This window comes from Zingiber officinale, chromosome 5B (genome assembly GCF_018446385.1).
Source record: "Zingiber officinale cultivar Zhangliang chromosome 5B, Zo_v1.1, whole genome shotgun sequence".
Taxonomy (NCBI): Eukaryota; Viridiplantae; Streptophyta; class Magnoliopsida; order Zingiberales; family Zingiberaceae; genus Zingiber; species Zingiber officinale.
In genome coordinates this window covers 86,997,585-87,016,055 of record NC_055995.1, presented here as the reverse complement: position 1 = coordinate 87,016,055, position 18,471 = coordinate 86,997,585, and the positions used below count along the sequence as shown (strand labels likewise).

The 18,471-nt window shown below is 42.5% G+C and overlaps 2 protein-coding genes across 2 annotated transcripts; one reads left to right on the top strand and one right to left on the bottom strand.

Moving 5' to 3' along the window:
* The first annotated feature begins 1,377 nt into the window (after positions 1 to 1,377).
* Positions 1,378 to 3,723, top strand: LOC121984839 (transcription factor MYC2-like). Its single transcript, XM_042537984.1, has 2 exons — positions 1,378 to 2,400; positions 2,524 to 3,723. Exons 1-2 carry the CDS (start codon positions 1,549 to 1,551, stop codon positions 3,553 to 3,555), a joined length of 1,884 nt encoding a protein of 627 aa, XP_042393918.1. The 5' UTR covers positions 1,378 to 1,548; the 3' UTR covers positions 3,556 to 3,723.
* Positions 3,724 to 4,359: 636 nt separating this feature from the next.
* LOC121986811 (inosine-5'-monophosphate dehydrogenase-like) lies at positions 4,360 to 7,906 on the bottom strand (the record flags this gene model as incomplete). Its single annotated transcript, XM_042540748.1, has 4 exons — positions 4,360 to 4,595; positions 4,947 to 5,204; positions 6,394 to 6,573; positions 6,743 to 7,906. Coding segments are annotated over 4 exons (1,674 nt in total), but the record flags the coding sequence as incomplete, so codon positions are not given.
* Positions 7,907 to 18,471: the final 10,565 nt, after the last annotated feature.

Sequence of the window (18,471 nt, the reverse complement as noted above, 5' to 3'; positions counted from 1 at the left end):
ACTAGCATTTATCTTTTATATTTTGGATCGATTATTTTAAAAGAGGGATATGCTGTGCGCCTGCACAGCGCGCGCAGCATATCAATCGGCGTTTTTTAATTTTTTTTTATTAGTTTTTAAATTAAAAAATAATTAAAAAATTTTACATTTTTTTATATAAATTTCTAATACATTAATATATCTCCTTAACATATTACAATACTCAATAAATACTTAAATTAATTTTATTTTAATGTTTTTTTTAAACTAAACACTATAATTTAATTGGAAAACCTAAACCCTATAGGTAAAATCTAAAAAAAAAAATTTTTAATACTACAACCAAAGCCTGAACCCTAAAAATAAAATCATAAAGAAATTTTTTAATTATTTTTAAATTTAAAAACTAATAAAAAAAATTAAAAAACGTCGATTGATATGCTGCGCGCGAAGAAATTAGGAAAACATAAATAATGAGTGTCTAGGGCATAAACCTTTTTTTAATAGTGACCAACGATATTGTTAAACAATGTACTGCCTGAATTGATGAAAGGAGAGGATTGCCATTTGTTACGTCTATTAATGTTCTATTTAGGTTTAGGATATTTAGAAGATTATAATGGCCAATTTTTAAACTAAAAAATAATATAAATTGATTTACGGTCATTTTTTTTAAAAAATAAATAAAACATATAAGAGTATTAATATTCTAAGATATTTAAAAGCGGTCAAAATATTTGAACTTTAATATGTGAAAGTGCTTAGCAAATTAGGATGGGTTCATAACATAGAAAATAATAATCTGATTATTAATTATTTTATAATTTATTTTTATTAAATAAATCTAATCTTATTCTATATCAAATTTTGAGGTTCGAACTAATTTATTAATCAGTTTGCATGATAAAAATCATTAATCCCTATTTTTCATGACTGAGTTTCAAATAGCTTAATTATAACATATTACAATTTTTTAATCCTGAATAATTTAATTTGACGAATAATTTGGCAACAAATTATTTTGTAAATAAATTGCACTTTTATTTTTTGTTAATTTGGAAAACTACAATTAATTTTCAAATATTTTATATTAAATTGACGATTTAAACAGTTTTTTGAAATATTATTGTTATTTTTATAATAATAATAATAATAATAATACTGTGAACTAAATTTATTTATAAATTAGCTTAACTGGTTTGGAAGGAAGTTTTTTTAGGTAAAATGATGTTTACATATTTAAAAAAGTTCAATATAATAAACAGAAAGACAACAGGTTTTAATGAGCTGTAAAGGGCGGCTCAACCCGAACCAAACCGGCCCCAGGTGAACCGACGAACCAAATTGGAGATGGACCCATCCACTGGCCCATTTCTCTCCTCTTCAATTGCGTGACAATCTCTCTCTCTCTCTAGCTTTGGGTTGTCTTCACGACTTCACCCGCCCCCTTCTTCACGTCGTCTTCATCCACTTGCTCAGCCGCCGCCGCCAGCGTCCGCTTCATGCGAAGACGACGCCGGACGTGGGCCATCGACACACCTACAATAATAAGTTGAAGAAGTATAAAGGATGAACCTTTGGGCCGACGACAGCGACTCTATGATGAAGGCCTTCATGCCCGCCGCCTCCGACCTTCAATCCTCCTCCCCCTGGGTGACGGCGGACGCTCCCGGTCCTCCCCATCCGATCACTCCCCCTCCCACTCCGCCCCCCTCTTCTGCCTTCTTCAACCAGGACACCCTCCAGCAGCGGCTGCAGGCGCTGATCGAGGGCGCGCGGGAAGGATGGACGTACGGCATCTTCTGGCAGTCGTCCTTCGACGCGGCCACCGGCGCGTCCTTTCTCATCTGGGGCGAAGGCTACTACCGTGGGTGCGAGGACGACAAGCGGAGGCAGCCCACCGTTAGCTCCGCCGAGCGGGAGAACCGCAAACGCGTCCTGCGGGAGCTCAATTCGCTGATCTCCGGCGGCGGAGCGGACGAGGCTGTCGACGAGGAAGTCACGGACACCGAGTGGTTCTTTCTGGTTTCGATGACCCAGTCCTTCGTCGACGGCACCGACCTCCCCGGCCAGGCCTTCTATACAGGCGCTCCATATTGGGTCGCCGGCGCCGACCGTATGGCCGCGTTGCCGTGCGAGCGCCCCCGACAGGCTCAGATGCTCGGCATCCAGACCATGGTCTGCACCTTCGTTGGGTCCGGCGTGCTCGAGCTGGGATCCACCGACGTGATCCCCCAGAGACCGGAGATCATAGGCAAGATCCACAACCTCTTCAATTTCAGCTCCACCGACTGTCCCTCCGTCGAGACCGGCACAGCTGCATCCTGGCTCGCGACGGAATCCCCGGAGGCGAATCCTGCCGCGGTCGACAAGGGCGAGGCAGATCCATTACTCTGGTTCACAGACCCCTCCATCGCCGAGGTGAAGGACTCCGTCTCCCCTCTTTCTGCAACTCCCTCTATCTCCCTCACAAAATCCCTAATTCCGTTCGAGAGCAACCCTAGCTCGCTTACCCTTGTCGAAAACCCTACTTCTTCGATCCAGATCCAAAAGATTCAGACCCAGACCCCGCCATTCTCCTCCAAAGAGTACACTTTCTCCAATGGCGCCGTTCACACTCACTCATTCAAGCCGGAGTCCGGCGACATCCTCGATTTCTCCAGTGGCAAGAGGAACCCTTCGCCAGCCCCTCCCGCCGGAAACCTCTTCTCTCACCGCCAGGCTGACGCCTTGGCGGACGACAAGAACAACAACAGGTCCACGGGGGAGACATCCAAGGCGAGCCACAACGATGAGGGCTTGGTTTCTTTCGCTTCAGCTCCCGCGAGACCATCGTCCGATGGCCAATTGAAGTCGTCTTCCGCGGCCACAGCTGCCGGCGGAGTCCTCAACGACCCCAACTCCGATCAATCCGACCTCGAGGCATCGGTTCGCGAAGTGGACAGCAGTCGGGCGGCGGAACTGGAGAAGCGGCCGAGGAAGCGCGGACGCAAGCCCGCCAATGGCCGAGAGGAGCCTCTGAACCACGTGGAAGCAGAGCGGCAGCGCCGCGAGAAGCTCAACCAAAGGTTCTACGCTCTCCGAGCAGTAGTCCCCAACGTGTCCAAGATGGACAAGGCCTCCCTCCTCGGAGATGCGGTCTCCTACATCAATGAACTCCGAGCAAAGCTCCCAGCTTTGGAAGCCGACAAGGAGGAATTGCAAACACAGATCGAAGCCCTCAGAAGGGAACGTGAATCCCCACCTACACGGCCGCCGCCGGGGGGAAAAGACGACGGCCATAAGATTATGAATGCCGGCGGCAGCCGGTGTCTCTCTGTCGAGATCGAAGTGAAGATACTCGGATTGGAAGCCATGATCAGATTACAGTGCCTTAAAACGAACCATCCAGCTGCAAGGCTTATGGCAACGCTAAAAGAACTCGACCTCGAAGTGCATTACGCCAGTGTGTCTGTGGTGAAGGACCTCATGATCCAACAAGTTACAGTGAAGATGTCGAGCCAGATTTACACACAGGAGCAGCTCCACACTGCCCTCTACTCTAGATTAGCTGCTGAGCGACTGGTTACTCGATAGTCTTCTACCCTGTAAACTAGTAATGTCGAACATTTTTGCTGAAGATCAGTAGCAGCTCACTTGTTCATGCTCAATTGTGGAGTTGTAAGATTATGCTCAATGGTGTCGTCGTGTTCTGTATTACTCTACAATTGCAGTAACCAATTTAAAGGATTTGGTTATTTACAATGCTAAGGTATATTCTACGTTTGCTGCATGTATTAGTCTTCTACCCTGTAAACTTATGATTGGGATTCTTATTATTGAAACTACGGTACAATTTAGAAAAGAAACACTCAAAAAGAGAGGTTGGTCGAATGTCAGCTAAAAGTCGTCTGGTCTCACTGGACTTGACACGTCAACTTTGGGTGGGAAGCTCAACTAAAGTGGATAGGTCATTCAAAGGTAGCCAGCCGCAAGTCATCTGATCGAACTGACGCATCAATTACGAATCAGGGTAGTGTTCATCATCTGAATCTGAATTCTACCAAAGAGATAAGTGTAGCGGGCAGTTAGTGCTAAATCCTCAAGTGAAAAGTGCAGATAGAATTTTAGTGACCCATTCATTATCCATTACCCAATCAATAAGGCTAAATGTTGCCTTGAAACTTGATGTGACAAACACAGCCAGTCCAATTAAATAACACCAGTGCGTGACGGATCATCATCTTTCTTTCCTTTGCTCGCAACTTTTAATTCATTGGACTCGGCAAACGAACCGAAAGTCAAATCTATAGTGAGGTCCCATGAATCCAATCTCCACTCCTTGCTAATAGCATCCAGAGCAAGGGCCACCAAAACTCAGTTATCCAACTAATCAGGTAATGAACTCAATCAGCGCCAGTTGTTGCAAAGAGTATTAAATTATCTGTATTCCAAGTACAATCATAATTCAAAAGAAGATAGAAGAGCAACACTCGAGTGGAAGATGACAGTGTAATCCGCCTCAGAATTACATCACTAAATGTCTAAGAAACTCTCACACGTTCTTAAAAGAATTTCTTCTCGTATGAAACCAATCCATGAATGCCTCCCTCTACCTGTGCTGCTCCTGTTCGAACCTGGAGAACAAGATGTCCACAAACTTGGCTTTAACTTAAATATGCATTGAACAAGATAATTATGAAAAATAAACAGATCTACTGCCAAGTTCTAGAATTCAATTGTGCACTCATAGTCACCATTCATGATGTTTGTGCATATAGACAAAAGAGTGCTTGTTAAAACTGTTTAGTATGTCACTCTGAAGATTAAGATTTTGAGCTCATTGCAAACAAAAGATTCCTATTTTGTCATGATCTCTCAACTTTTTCAAATGGTCATAACTAGTTGTGAGGAAAAAAACAAGTTTTTTACTGACTTCATGACGAGCAGAGAGACAGAGAGAGATTTGGGATCCAAAATCAGCGTACCTCCAATCTCAAAACCTCTGAACGCAACAGATCATGAGCTGATTGCAAAGAGGATGCACCGAGATCCTGAAAACCTTGCTTCACAGCTTGCATCGTATAGGGAATAAACTTCAATACGGAGCCTTTGTCAGCAACAGCACCAACAACTCCCTGAGCAACTTTAAGCTTTAGTGTGTCACCCAAGTACCTTGCGTCACTTCCCTTTGTCATGGCTTCAAGAGAACCCATTCCCCTATATTTCTTGACCCGGTGACCATTCTGGTCAAGCAAACGTGAGGTGGAATCCAATTAGCTACAAAGTTCATTCAAATCTAGTAGCTCAACAATGATTATAACAATTTGTTATGAGGTAAGTTAGTTACTACTTCCTAAAGCTCAAGAATGCTCATCACCTTTTTCTCCTAGGAACCTAAAACGTACTGAAGAAGATTAAAACTCGGCTATTATTTCTGATTCCCATCCTGATGAAATTTGTAGTGTTTGGTTTACCATGTTGCCTGCTAGTAAATGTCATGTGGCTCAACAATATGTTCTACATTATTTGGTCAAATCTGAGGTCCAAAAATGAATGTTCACACCAATCCCTTTTCTCCGTTTCACCTTTTTTTTATTATTTTTTTACTCAGGTAAATCAAAATGTGAATGGCCAGCACAATCTTTTCATACAAGTATCTAGAGTGATGTAAAAAAATGTCAAAAAGTGATCTGAATTCCTCATGTTGGTCATCAGAGGAGAGAAAAATCCATCAAGACGTTGGACTATTAAGCTACAGTGTTTTTAGAGCTACAAACCAAGAGCTCTTTGTTGTTTTTGGTTAAATGAGTTGCATGAAATCCTTCCCTGAAGAGACCACAAGCACACATTTCATAAATTTCCCCAAACCTAAGTTTACGGTTAAAAACTGCCTTAATAATATGTCAGCTCATTATGAATTGGTGGACCGTACTACATGTCTAACATGAACAGGAGTATCATATGCATTACAATCTGGCGCATAGAATCTGAAGAGACAAGACATGGCCCGGAGGACAAGAGTAAAAAGCTGTAACACAGTAAAAGACTAATGACCAAGAACACCTCCAGAACGTGGTTGTGGGCACCAGGAATATTTCCAGGCACATGAATGACAACGTTCACTAAATGAGTAAACTTCGAATAGGAATATCATAGTCATGTTACTATCGGAGGTATAATATCTAAAGAGACAAAACATGGTATCGAAGGAGAAGAGAAAGATGCTGAAAAATTTAGTAGAGTAAAAACCAAAACATATTCAATACTTGATTATGGGCACCAGGAATATTGTCCTGGCACATGGTTGGTAATGACATCAATGGATGAATAAACTTACTTTGGCTATCCAACATAGTACCCATGGCAAAGAGTTGCAATGACAAGCAAGATAAGCAAAAAAAAAAAAAAAGACACCATCTTAATAAAGCATACCAGATCCACAAAAACCCCAGGAGCCTCAGTGCTTCCAGCAAGAAAACTACCCATCATAGCAGTGGAAGCTCCTAGTGTCAAAGCTTTCACAATATGACCAGAATTTGAAATTCCACCATCAGCAATAACCGGCACATCATGGTCCTTTGCAAAAGATGAAACTTTGTACACTGCGGTTGCCTGTTGAAGTCAAAACAAATACAGCTTTTATTGAGCATCATTGAAAATAATGCTTTTGCCACCACAACGATCCGAATTATTGTGTTCACAAATTTATTAACATCTACTTGTTCCTCGTTAACATTCTCGGAGACAATTGCCATACAAAATGAAGATGAGATGATGATACCTGTCCTCTTCCGACAGCACAGACCTCCTGGGTAGTACATATGGATCCTGATCCCATTCCCACCCTCAATCCATCAGCTCCGGCCATGATCAGATTCTGAGCCTGCGCGATCGTGACGACATTCCCACCGATCACATCCAAATCAGGGTGCATATTCTTTGCATACTTGATCATTTCTAACTGGTATATCGAGTTCCCTTGCGAGCTATCCACCACCACCACGTTCGTCCTGGCCTTCACGAGATGATCGAGTCTCTCCTTGTCCGATTCCCGAGTTCCTATAGATGCGCCAACGAGGAACCTCCCATCCGGGCCCAGAGATGGCACTCCTAATCTTGGAAATTCCCGGATCCTCTCGACATCTTCCTTGGTGACCAGATCCACAATCTCTCCCTCCTCGTCCACCAGCGGCGTGCACTCCAATCCCCCGCCGGCAAGGAAAGACGCCACCTTTTCGAAGTCATAGCTCGTGGGAACGGACGCCGGTGCCGGACGCATGTACTCGCGGACTATTAAGGAGTTTTTGTCAGATAGAGACTCCCAATCGGACCTCGCGACGACGCCGACAACCTTCGACTTGGATCCGCCCGACTCGGTGACTAGGGCATAGGCCGCGGACCCGAAGTCGGGAACGGAATCCGAGGGGGAGAGAAAGACGGGGTCGGTGACGAAGGGGATGCGTCGGGCCTTTGCGGAGCGGATGATGGCGGCCTGTCGGGAAGGGGCGTCGTTGCAGTGGACGATGGCGGCGCCGCCGAGGGCAGCCATGGCAACGGCCATAGAGGACTCGGATACCGTGTCCATGGGAGAGGCGACGCACGGAATGGCGAGGGGGATGCGGCGGGAGAGACGGGTGGACAGGTCGACGACATCGGCGGGGAAGTCGATATAGCCGGGAAGAACAATGACGTCGTCGTAGGTGTACGATACGCCCTGACTGAAGAGGCGTGCAGCCGGGAAACCGTCGTCCGCCATGGCTGCTAGGGTTTTGTGCGGAGTAGGAGCGGAAACAGAGAGAGACCAGAGATGGGAAGGCAAAGCGGAGGATTTGGTCCAACTTCCAAGTGATACAAAGTTACGTATTAGAGTTAGACCACTAATGCCGCTGATATGATCCCTGGTCGCGGAGTTTTGAAGGGAGAAGATGGGAATGAACAGACGGTGTAGATTTGTTTATACAGATTTTGATTGGATTTTTGTTGGATTTGGTATTATTAATTTATTTTATTCAAGGACAATGCGAGTTGGGAAGGTTAATATATGACGGAGATAAGTTTTTTTAATAGATAATTTTAAAAAATTTAATGACGATGTGAGTTGGAAAGGTGGCTATATGACGACGTGTTTTTTGTCCGTATTCTCGCCAATTTTTAAATACGTTATTCTTGAAAGTGGATAAAATTATGGTAGAATGGTCAATAACTAAAATTTATAAATTATGATAATTTATCAAAGGACGTACTTAAAGATTTAAATGTATCAAAAGACGTACATATTTATCAAAGAACATACTTGTTTAAATACATTTTCTATTTTATGTAACGCCCGCCCTCCCTGCTAACCCTAAGGGACGGGGCTACGATACTCTACGTACATATTACAACGGAAGACTTAAAATAATTTTTCTTAGATTAATAAAAACTTTTCTTTTGTTTTCATATTCAAATTACACTAATATGGTTTCCATAACATGATAACAAGAGAAATAGAAACATAACATCAAGTCACCCATTTAGTACTACAATTTATGAAACCAAAGCGTAATTCTTAAAAGTTCTTAAATCAGATTCTTATTTGGTTGTCTAGCCACCGCCACACACATCTCCTTGCCTCTCCTGCTGCTCCTTTAGCTCATCCAGCTTTTTCCTTTATCTATGGTACAAGGAAAGTAAGCTATGAGCACTCATGGCTCAGTAAGTTCCTTTCATACTCACTAAAACCGAAAATCATCACATGATCAAAGAATATCTCGACATAACATGATCTCAACTAGTCATGGCATAACATATCATACTCTTTAAGCATATCATGCAACATAACAAAATCATAACTAGTCATGGCATATCATCTCTTAAAGCATAGCATGATACATAACATACTCATATCTAATCATGGCATATCATAGCATCATCATAAGGTAGTATGACATATCAAGCATAGCATGAAACATAACATACTCATATCCAATCATGGCATATCATAAATCATAGCATCATCACAACATGATCATAAGGTATATACAATATGATTTTGAAAACATGTATCCGAAAAACATGTATATGTCTCATGATCTTTAAAACCATTTCTTCTTACATATATACTTGAACATAATATCAACATATTCAGGGCCCCGGCTTGTACCATACATACATAACATAGATGCGCGTGTCCTAAGTATATCCAAGGTAGCAAGTCTTGAATCATACTAGGAACTAGGTCAAGATCACAAAGCATGGCCTAGGGGCGTACTTGAAGAGTTCATCCCTTATTAGCCTAGATCACAAAGCAAGGCTTAGCCTAGATCACAAAGCAAGGCCTAGGGGTGTACTAAGGAGCCCATCCCTTATTAGCCTAGATCACAAAGCAAGGCTTAGCCTAGATCACAAAGCAAGGCCTAGGGACTGATTAGGAGTCCACCCTTGGTACAAGCCTTACAAAGTAAAATAGCATGTATAAAAATGCATCATTTAGTCACATAGCATAGCATAAAAGTATGCATCACTTAGACATACATTATGTCATAAAAGTATGCATCACTTAGGCATACATCATATCATAAAAAGTATGCATCACTTAGGCATACATCATATCATAAAAAGTATGCATCACTTAGGCATACATCATGTCATAAAAAGTAGGCATATTTTAAACACATAGCATATCATAAAAACATGCATATTCTAAGTACATAGCATATCATTAAAGCATGCATATTTCTACTCACATAGCATATCATAAAAGCATGCATATTCTAAGCACATAGCATTTCATTAAAGCTTGCATATTTCTAAGCACATAACATATCATTAAAACATGCATATCTCTATCCACATATCATATCATAAAAAGGTATAAATCACAAGCATACATGGTTAAACATAAGGGTATATCATGTGATTATACTATCATAAGAAACATGATAACATAGTTAACTTGGGTTCTAAGCTTCCTAAACCCTTGGGTTCCTATCATGGCCGAACCCCCTTAGGTCTCAATTTAGGTAAAAACAACCTCCAAGCATGTGAAACCTAAATCATCATCACATAAATTTCATAGGAAGCATTATAAGCATGATTAACTTGGTTTCTAAGTTCTCCAAGTCCTTAAACTCATGTGGCCGAACCCTATCAGTATATAAACAAGGTCCCAAATGTCATGAAAGCATGGAAACCTTAAACCATATTTATAGCATTTTTTTCCAAATAGCATAGTAAGCATATTGAGCTAGTTCCTAAGTCCTTCAAGCCCTTAACGTATGTCTTGGTCAAACTTTTAACAAGTGTTCATTAGGCTAAAAACAAACATACAAGCATGTGAACTTGAACTAACATTATGTATAAATTCATAACAAGACATTATACAACATGTATGGCCGAAACTTACCCTAGCCTCAATTAGGTCATTAAACAACATATAGCATGGGAACTTTGTCTTTCTACTTATCATATTCCATATAAAGTGACATAATCATATTTAATTCTTGTTCTAGGGTTTCTAGGGCATCTATTCCTTCATGGCCGAAACATACAATGGTCCATTTAGGTCATGGAAAAATTATACAAGCATGTGACACAATCAACACATTATCCTATTTTCATAAGAAGCACTTTTAACACATTTGGTTTCATTTCTAAGGCCTCTAGGTCTTTTAAACCCTACTTGGCCGAAACTCAACAGTATGTAAACTTGCTTCAAATAGCCCAAAAGCATAAGAAATCATACAAGTTTCATAGCATGTATAAAGACAAGCATAATAAACATACATGTGAATTGTGTCTTAGGCTTCCTAGGTTTCTTTCCCTTTTTCTTTTTATTTTTCCTCATGGCCGAAACCTACCAATCTTTAAACTAGGTTTTAAGTGGCCTAAAGCATGGAAAACCTAAGTAAGTTTCATGGCAAAAATTACTAAGAACATCATATACAAAGTTGGTTCATAAACAAGCTAGGACCCTTGTGCTCTTACATGTCATATATCATGTAACTAATTTTCTATACTCAATTTAAACATAAGAGCATTAAACAACTTTCATATCATAATATCACAGAGGTCTTGAGCATATTAGAATTTTGTTTAAGCTTTTCTAAACTATCCATCTTATCATAGCCGAAAATCTCAAATAAGAGTTCATGAATTTCTAGCAATGTTCAACATGCAATTCTTTACGAGAACTCTATATTCTATCTTACAAACATGGTTACTTAAATTTAAAGGTCTACCTAACCCTAAGCCCTTTTCTTGGCCGAAACATATGAATGGATTTCCTTTGGTTCCAAGTAACTTTCAAGCAAGAAAATCAATAAAAGACCCTTAGTTGTTCATGTTGGGGTTGCAAGGTTGCAAACATAGTCCCATATTGGAAACACATGGGAAAGATCATGGGTTTATAAGAGAAAAGATATCTCCATTGGCATGAGGCCTTTTGGGGAGAGCCCAAGAGCAAAACCATGAGGGCTTAGGCCCAAAGTGGACAATATCATGCAATTGTGGAGATATCTAAATTCTTTTCGATCCTACAAGTGGTATCAGAGCCCGAACTGCCAGAAGGTTTAACCACCGACTGTGCACAAGAGCTATGGTCTGATTGAACCATGTGAGTACAATATTGACCTCGAACAAAGAAAGTGGGGGCTCCTATGTTCGGATCAAGATGACCAGACACCAGGCAGAAAGTCCTAGTTGCGGCTAGGCAAGGAAAGTCCTAGTAGGTCGGGTGGACCGAGGGGCAGGAAGTCCTAGTTGCGGCTAGGCAAGGAAGTCCTAGTAGGTCGGGTAGACCGAGGGGCAGGAAGACCTGGTGGGTCGAGGATCAGACGTGGGAAGCCTATGGTCCTTTGTTTGAGGAGGGAATTGTTGGGGTTGCAAGGTTGCAAATATAGTCCCATATTGGAAACACATGGGAAAGATCATGGGTTTATAAGAGAAAAGATATCTCCATTGGCATGAGGCCTTTTGGGGAGAGCCCAAGAGCAAAACCATGAGGGCTTAGGCCCAAAGTGGACAATATCATGCAATTGTGGAGATATCTAAATTCTTTTCGATCCTACAGTTCATAGAGGAAATCTTGTACTAGTTTGGTTAAACAATGTTTTCTCTAACCTCTTTAAAATATTTTTGGCCGAAATTCTAGGGTTAGGTACTCCTCTGATCAAGCATCATTTAGGTATAAAAATATGAAGAAAATCCTTCCTACATAGCATAGAAAACATATCATGAAATAAGGACTTGTTTAAACCTTCCTAGATTTGAAAACCCTTTCTTTAGCCGAATTTTCTTAAATTCTTTCCTAGGTTTTCTAATCCTCATAAAATCCGAAAATCACATAAAAAGCCTTGTACCACAGGTGAGGGGAAGCTTACATCCTTTTCGCTTGTGGATCTAAGGTATGGTGAAGAAGAAGTAGCCTCTTCTTCTAGTTCCTTTCCCTTGATTCCTTTGCTAAGTCCTCCTTGTATCTTAGGCTTTCTTAGGGAAAAACTTGGCTTTGGGGCCGAAGATGGAGGAGAGGGGACTGTGGTGTTCTCGGTGAGGGAGAGGATGAATGAGAGAAAATGAGAGAAAAAATAATTTTCTCTTTTCTTGCTCCCTTTTATGTTAAGGGGGAAGAGGTAGCAAAATTGATTTTTGCTTTCCTTCTCCCTTAACCCATTTTCTATTTTTCTCACATTTATTTTATTTTCTATTTATTCTCACCATTCATGATAAAATAAGGGGGAATGAATCCCCTTAATTCCTCTTTAAGTTTTCGGCAAAATCAAAGAGGAAGAGGGAGAGAAAGGGAGGAAGGCAAGTTGCCTTTCTCTTGCTCTTTTCTTATTTTCTTTTGGCTAGCTTTTACTCTTACCTTTATCATGAGTTTCCCTCCTTTGCTATCAATATCTTCTCTCTATCCCAATTGGTTTCTACTAATTAATTCTATGAATTATAATATAAGAGGTTCAAGGTTCAATCCTTGACCTTCACTTCTTTTTATTTCATTTTATTTCTTTTTGCTTCAACCCACTTCTTATTATTTTTCTAAGGCAAAATTCCACATTCATATATTTATCTTACAAGTTTAGTGGGTATTACAGTACCCCGTACCTCATAAAAAGTTCGTCCTCGAACTTTAAAATAGTTGCATCAGGTGGCACTGAACTTTCGGCTGAGTGCATCGGCCACTTTGTTCGCCTTTCCTGGGTGATAAAGAATCTCGCAGTCATAATCTTTAACTAATTCAAGCCATCGGCGTTGCCTCATATTCAGGTCTTTTTGCGTGAAAAAATATTTCAGACTCTGATGGTCGGTATAAATCTTACACTGAGCTCCATATAAATAATGTCTCCATATTTTGAGAGCGAAGACCACGGCTGCTAGTTCTAAGTCGTGAATGGGATAATTCTTCTCATGTTCTTTAAGTTGTCTAGAGGCGTAGGCAATGACTTTTCCATCTTGCATGAGTACAGCTCCAAGTCTTCTAATGGAAGCATCGCTGTACATATCGAAGCCTCTGTTGGTTTCCGGAAGAGTAAGAATCGGAGTACTGGTCAGTCTCCTTTTTAATTCCGCGAAACTCTTCTCGCAAGCTTCTGTCCATTCATACTTTGTATTTTTCTTGGTGAGGGCTGTCATAGGGGCTGCGATTTTGGAGAAATTCTCTACAAATTTCCTGTAATAACCTGCTAGTCCGAGAAAACTCCTGACTTCGCTGGCATTCCTTGGTCGGTTCCAGTTATTTACAGCTTCAATTTTACTTGGATCCACCATAACTCCATCTTTGGAGATGACATGACCTAGAAATATTACCCGGTCAAGCCAAAACTCGCATTTGGAGAATTTTACATATAGTTGTTTCTCTTGAAGGATCTGTAGTACAGTATTCAGGTGTTCAGCATGTTCTTCTGGGGTTCTCGAGTAGATAAGTATATCACCAATGAAGACGATTACAAATTTATCAAGATATGTTGGTGCGGGTAGCACTAACGGTCTAACCCAGGTTTTGATGAATGACAAATAGGTTAAGTTAGTTGTGTTGTTGTCTGACACTTTGATCAAGTGTGCAGGAAAAGTCCAGCTAGGTCGACGGGCTGACCGGATAGCTGGCGAGAAGTCCAAGCGGGTCGACGGGCTGACCGGACGTTTGGCGAGAAGTCCAGCTAGGTCGACGGGCTGACCGGATAGCTGGCGACGGGCTGACCGGACGCTTGGCGAGAAGTCCAGACGGGTCGACGGGCTGACCGGACGTCTGGCAGGTAAGTGAGGTAAGTCACTGGAGGGGAGTGACTGTGAGGACGCGTTCCCGGGAAGGGGACATTAGGCGTCGATCCGGCTTAGATCCATTTCGGATGTCTAAGTCGAGATCGTGACTAGATTCCGGTCTCGGAAAGACGGAATCTAAGTCATACTCTCTTTATCTATCTGTTGAACTTTAACTGTGCTAACCATTTGTGTTACAGGATATATATTTGCCTCGGACTAACCTTGTTTTGCAGGAAAAAGGAGTCTTTCTGAAACAAGGTGGTCCGGGCGCCCGGAGGGGATCCGGGCGCCCGGAAGGCGAATTTTATCCAGACACCTCGTCGCTACGTGGAGCATCTTGATTCGAGCAGTTACGTCACACTCCAGGCGCCCGGAAGGGATCCAGGCGCCCGGAACAGCATATAAAAGAAGCCCCAGACAGGAGCTTCAGAATCAACTTTGACTGAGAACTCTTCTGCTGATCTTGCTGCTCGACGTTCAAGTGCGACGTCAACAACGCTCCGACAAAAGTGCTCTTCTGGTTTTTGTTTAATTTTCTTTTTGTCGGTATTGCTTTATTATTGTTGGTGCAACCTTAGGTCAAGGTTGACCTGGTTGACCCGACTCGAGTTGACTTGACTCGAGTTGTATTTTGATGTTTGACTTGGGAAGATTGTTGATGCAACCTTAGGTCAAGATTGACCTAGTTGAGTTGCATGTTGATGTTTGACTCTTGTGAGAGAGTTCTATTCTTGATATGGGACAAGAATAGATGTTTGGGAGATTATTGGTGCAACCGTAGGTCAAGGTTGACCTGGTTGACCTGATTCGGGAAAAAGTCCAAGTATGGAGACTTGGCAACGGAAAAGTCCAAGCAGGGAGCTTGGCACTAAAAAAGTCCAAGTATGGAGACTTGGCACGGGAAAAGTCCAAGTATGGAGACTTGCTTTGGAAAAGTCAAGCAGGAGCTTGGCGAGGAAAGTCCTAAGCGGGATGTTAGGCGGTTGGAAAGTCTGGTGAGTGAAGCCAAGGCGGTGGGAAAGTCCTAGCGAGTGTTAGGCAGATGGAAAGTCCCAGTGAGTGAAGCGAGGCGAAGGGAAAGTCCTAGCTGGATGTTAGGCGGTTGGAAAGTCCTGGTGAGTGAACCAGGCAAGGGAAAATCCAGATGGATCGGGGATGATCGGACTTCGGTGTTGGAAAGTCCAAGTAGGTCAAGAGGTGATCGGATACTTGGCACGAAGAGGAAAATCCAGATGGATCGGGGATGATCGGACGTCGGTGTGGAAAGTCTAAGTGGGTCAAGGATTGACCGGACACTTAGCGGGGAGTGCTAGCGGTCAAGGGAGTGACCGGATGCTAGGTATGATATACCAACAGTCAAGGTTGACCGGATGTTGGTGTGGAAGCCTTAGGTTTAGGGTGAGAAGTTTGGATCGGTGCGGTGGCCGATCCGGTGATCTGCGTTTGCCACGATCGGTGCAGTGACCGTCGAATCGGTCGAGGCAGACGCGATCGAGGCGGAGAAAAAGCTCCGATCGGTCCACGGACCGATCAGTGTATGCTGATCGGTCTCCCGACCGATCAAGAGACATCACAGTAGGCTAGGGAGCGGAGCCGGATCGGTCGGGACCGATCGAGAATGGCTGATCGGTCCAGGACCGATCGAGAAGGTTACGTACCTTGGCTGATCGATGCAGGGACCGATCAGGCGACTGTCGGTCCGAACCGATCGAGCTCGATCGCGACACTGATCGGTGCGGACCGATCGGGGTTCTGCGTTGCATTACAGCGGCTAGTTTTCTTGTCTTCTTCGCAGGTATAAAAGGATCGAGGGCATCTTCTGTGCGACAACTCTTCTTCCTCCTTCCTGTTGCTAAGTGCTGCTGTGCTTGAGTTTTGTTGAGCTCGTCCAAAGCTTCGCGTGAGCTTCACCGACTGGAACAGCTGCTGCTGTTAGAGTTTTTGAAGCTGCTGCTTCATCCGGACTCCAGTCGACGAGAAAGCAAGATTGGTAGAGTGCTTGTGTATTCTTATTGTATTTCTTGCTTACTCTTTGTTCTTGTACTCTTTGTTTGCTGTTGCAAACGTTTGTGGCGAGGTTTCTCCACCCACAAGGAGTATATTGTATTAGCCGGTTCTCCGGGGACTCATCCACCGACGGATTGACTGGACTCGTCCACCTTACGGACACGCCGAGGAGTAGGAGCCCTAATCTCCGAACCTCGTTACATCCTCGTGTTAAGGTTTGATTTTCTTCTCTTTCGTTTCTTTGTATTTTCCGCTGCGCTAACGAATTGTAGGAAGAAACTCGAAAGATTGGGGTCGGCTATTCACACCCCCCTCTCTAGCCGTACAAAGGATCCTAACAAGTGGTATCAGAGCGAGGACGCTCTTCGTCGGATCAACACCCGTGGGAGCAAAGCTAGAGATGGATCAATTCGGAGAAGACATCACGATTCCACCCTTCTACAACGACAACTTCACATATTGGAAGGTAAGGATGATGTATTTTCTTAGGACTAATATGTTGAACTGGTTTTGTGTACAAGAAGGGTTTTCTCCTCCAATGGATAAAGAAGGAGAGCCTCTAGAGAAGAACAAGTGGACGAAGGAACAAGTCCACCAATCCATGATCAACAATGAGGTAACTAAAACAATTGAATTTTCATTACCTACTAATATTTTGTGTAAGATAGGTAAATACAACAATGCCAAGGAATTGTGGGATAACTTGGCCAAGTACCATGAGGAGAGCTCCACTTCAAGCCATGAAGAGGAGCCTAGTGAGCCAAGTAGCTCACATCATGGAGGGAGCGAATTGGGAGTTGAGGGCTACTCAACATCCAAGGAAGAAGAGGAGGAGAGTTCCTCTTGCTCAAGTTCGGAGCAAGAAGAAGAAGTTTCCACCTCCGGAAGGGTTGAAGAAGAAAGCTCATCTCCATCCACAACCCTAGGTAACTCAAACACTGTGATTTCAAGCAAATTACACATAATGTGTTTTGAGTGTAGGAAACATGGGCACTACAAGAGTAAGTGTCCAAGGAAGGTTAGGAAGACTCCACCGGCACCAAAAGTCAAGGGAGCCGGAGTCCCAACACGCAAAGGCAAGAAGCACGTGGTGTGCTTTCAATGCAAGCGAAGGGGACATTATCGGAGTCAATGTCCAAGGAGGAGGCAACCTCACAAGGACAAGGGATGCACATCGATAGGGGGAGCTAAGGCAAACCCTAAGGTACCTTTTAAGGCACACTATTGCAATTCAAATAAGAAACATGCTAGTAGTTTTATTGCTATTGCAAATAATGATGAGCATGTTAACACTAGAAATCAACACATGTGCTTAGGTGCTAAACATGTTAGCCTAGGTAAGGATAACACTAGAAATACCAACCCTAGGTTTAACGCTTCTAAAATTAAGGAAAACCTAGGTAGAAATCCCAAGAAGACTAGACACATGCCTAGGAATATCTCAAGAGAAATGACAAATTAAAACTTGAGGTATTAGAGAGGGAAAATCAAGTCTTGAGGTCAAGACTTGATAATTTAGAAAAGGCTCTTAAAAACATGGAGAAGTCATCTCTAGGGTTTAAGGGTCAAAAACCAATGTCCAAGGACAAAAAGGGTTTGGGTCACAAACCTAAGTCCCAAATGGTCAAGCCCACTTATCACAATGTTCCATTCGATTATGGAACAAAACCTAGGGCTAGGAAGACCATTACCAAGGTTACAAGGGAGTCACCCCTATAGTTGACCTTGATGAGACCCAAATGACCAAGGCTTCAAAGCCTAAGAGGGTCATTAGGAGGGTTGCTAGGGAAGTTATCCCTAGTGAATATTTAGTGAACCCAATGAGCTCTAATAGGTATTGGGTTCCTAGGAGCATTTTCTCTACCCCATAGATGGGTTAGAGAGTGTCAACTCCAATAAGAAGGGTAGTTAACTCAACTTTGAGGAAATTGACACTCAAGGAACATTTTCAAGGTTTTTTTGGAACCTTTGAAAATGAAATGGAATAATCTTTATCATTCACTCCTTGGAAGAGTAAAGTGTGCCAAAGTGAGAATATTTTAATCTTATTTGGCACAATTTAAGAAAACCTAGAGAAATACCATAATTGGGATTTTGGTTTTTCTCTTAGGGATATATGGGCAATCTAGGGTTAGGTTTTAAGTTAGCTAAGGCTAAGGATACTTAGATAGGGAATTTAGGTATTTTATTTGTGCTAACTTGCCATGATTGGTTGCCATATGCCATGCCATGACATCATATTTATTTTATTATCATTTGAAATGT

Coding starts and splice junctions, on each gene's coding strand:
- LOC121984839 (XM_042537984.1), top strand. CDS start 1,549: ATGAACCTTTGGGCCGACGACAGCGACTCTATGATGAAGGCCTTCATG. Junction 2,401..2,523: donor CAGACCCCTCCATCGCCGAG/GTGAAGGACTCC, acceptor TCTTCGATCCAG/ATCCAAAAGATTCAGACCCA.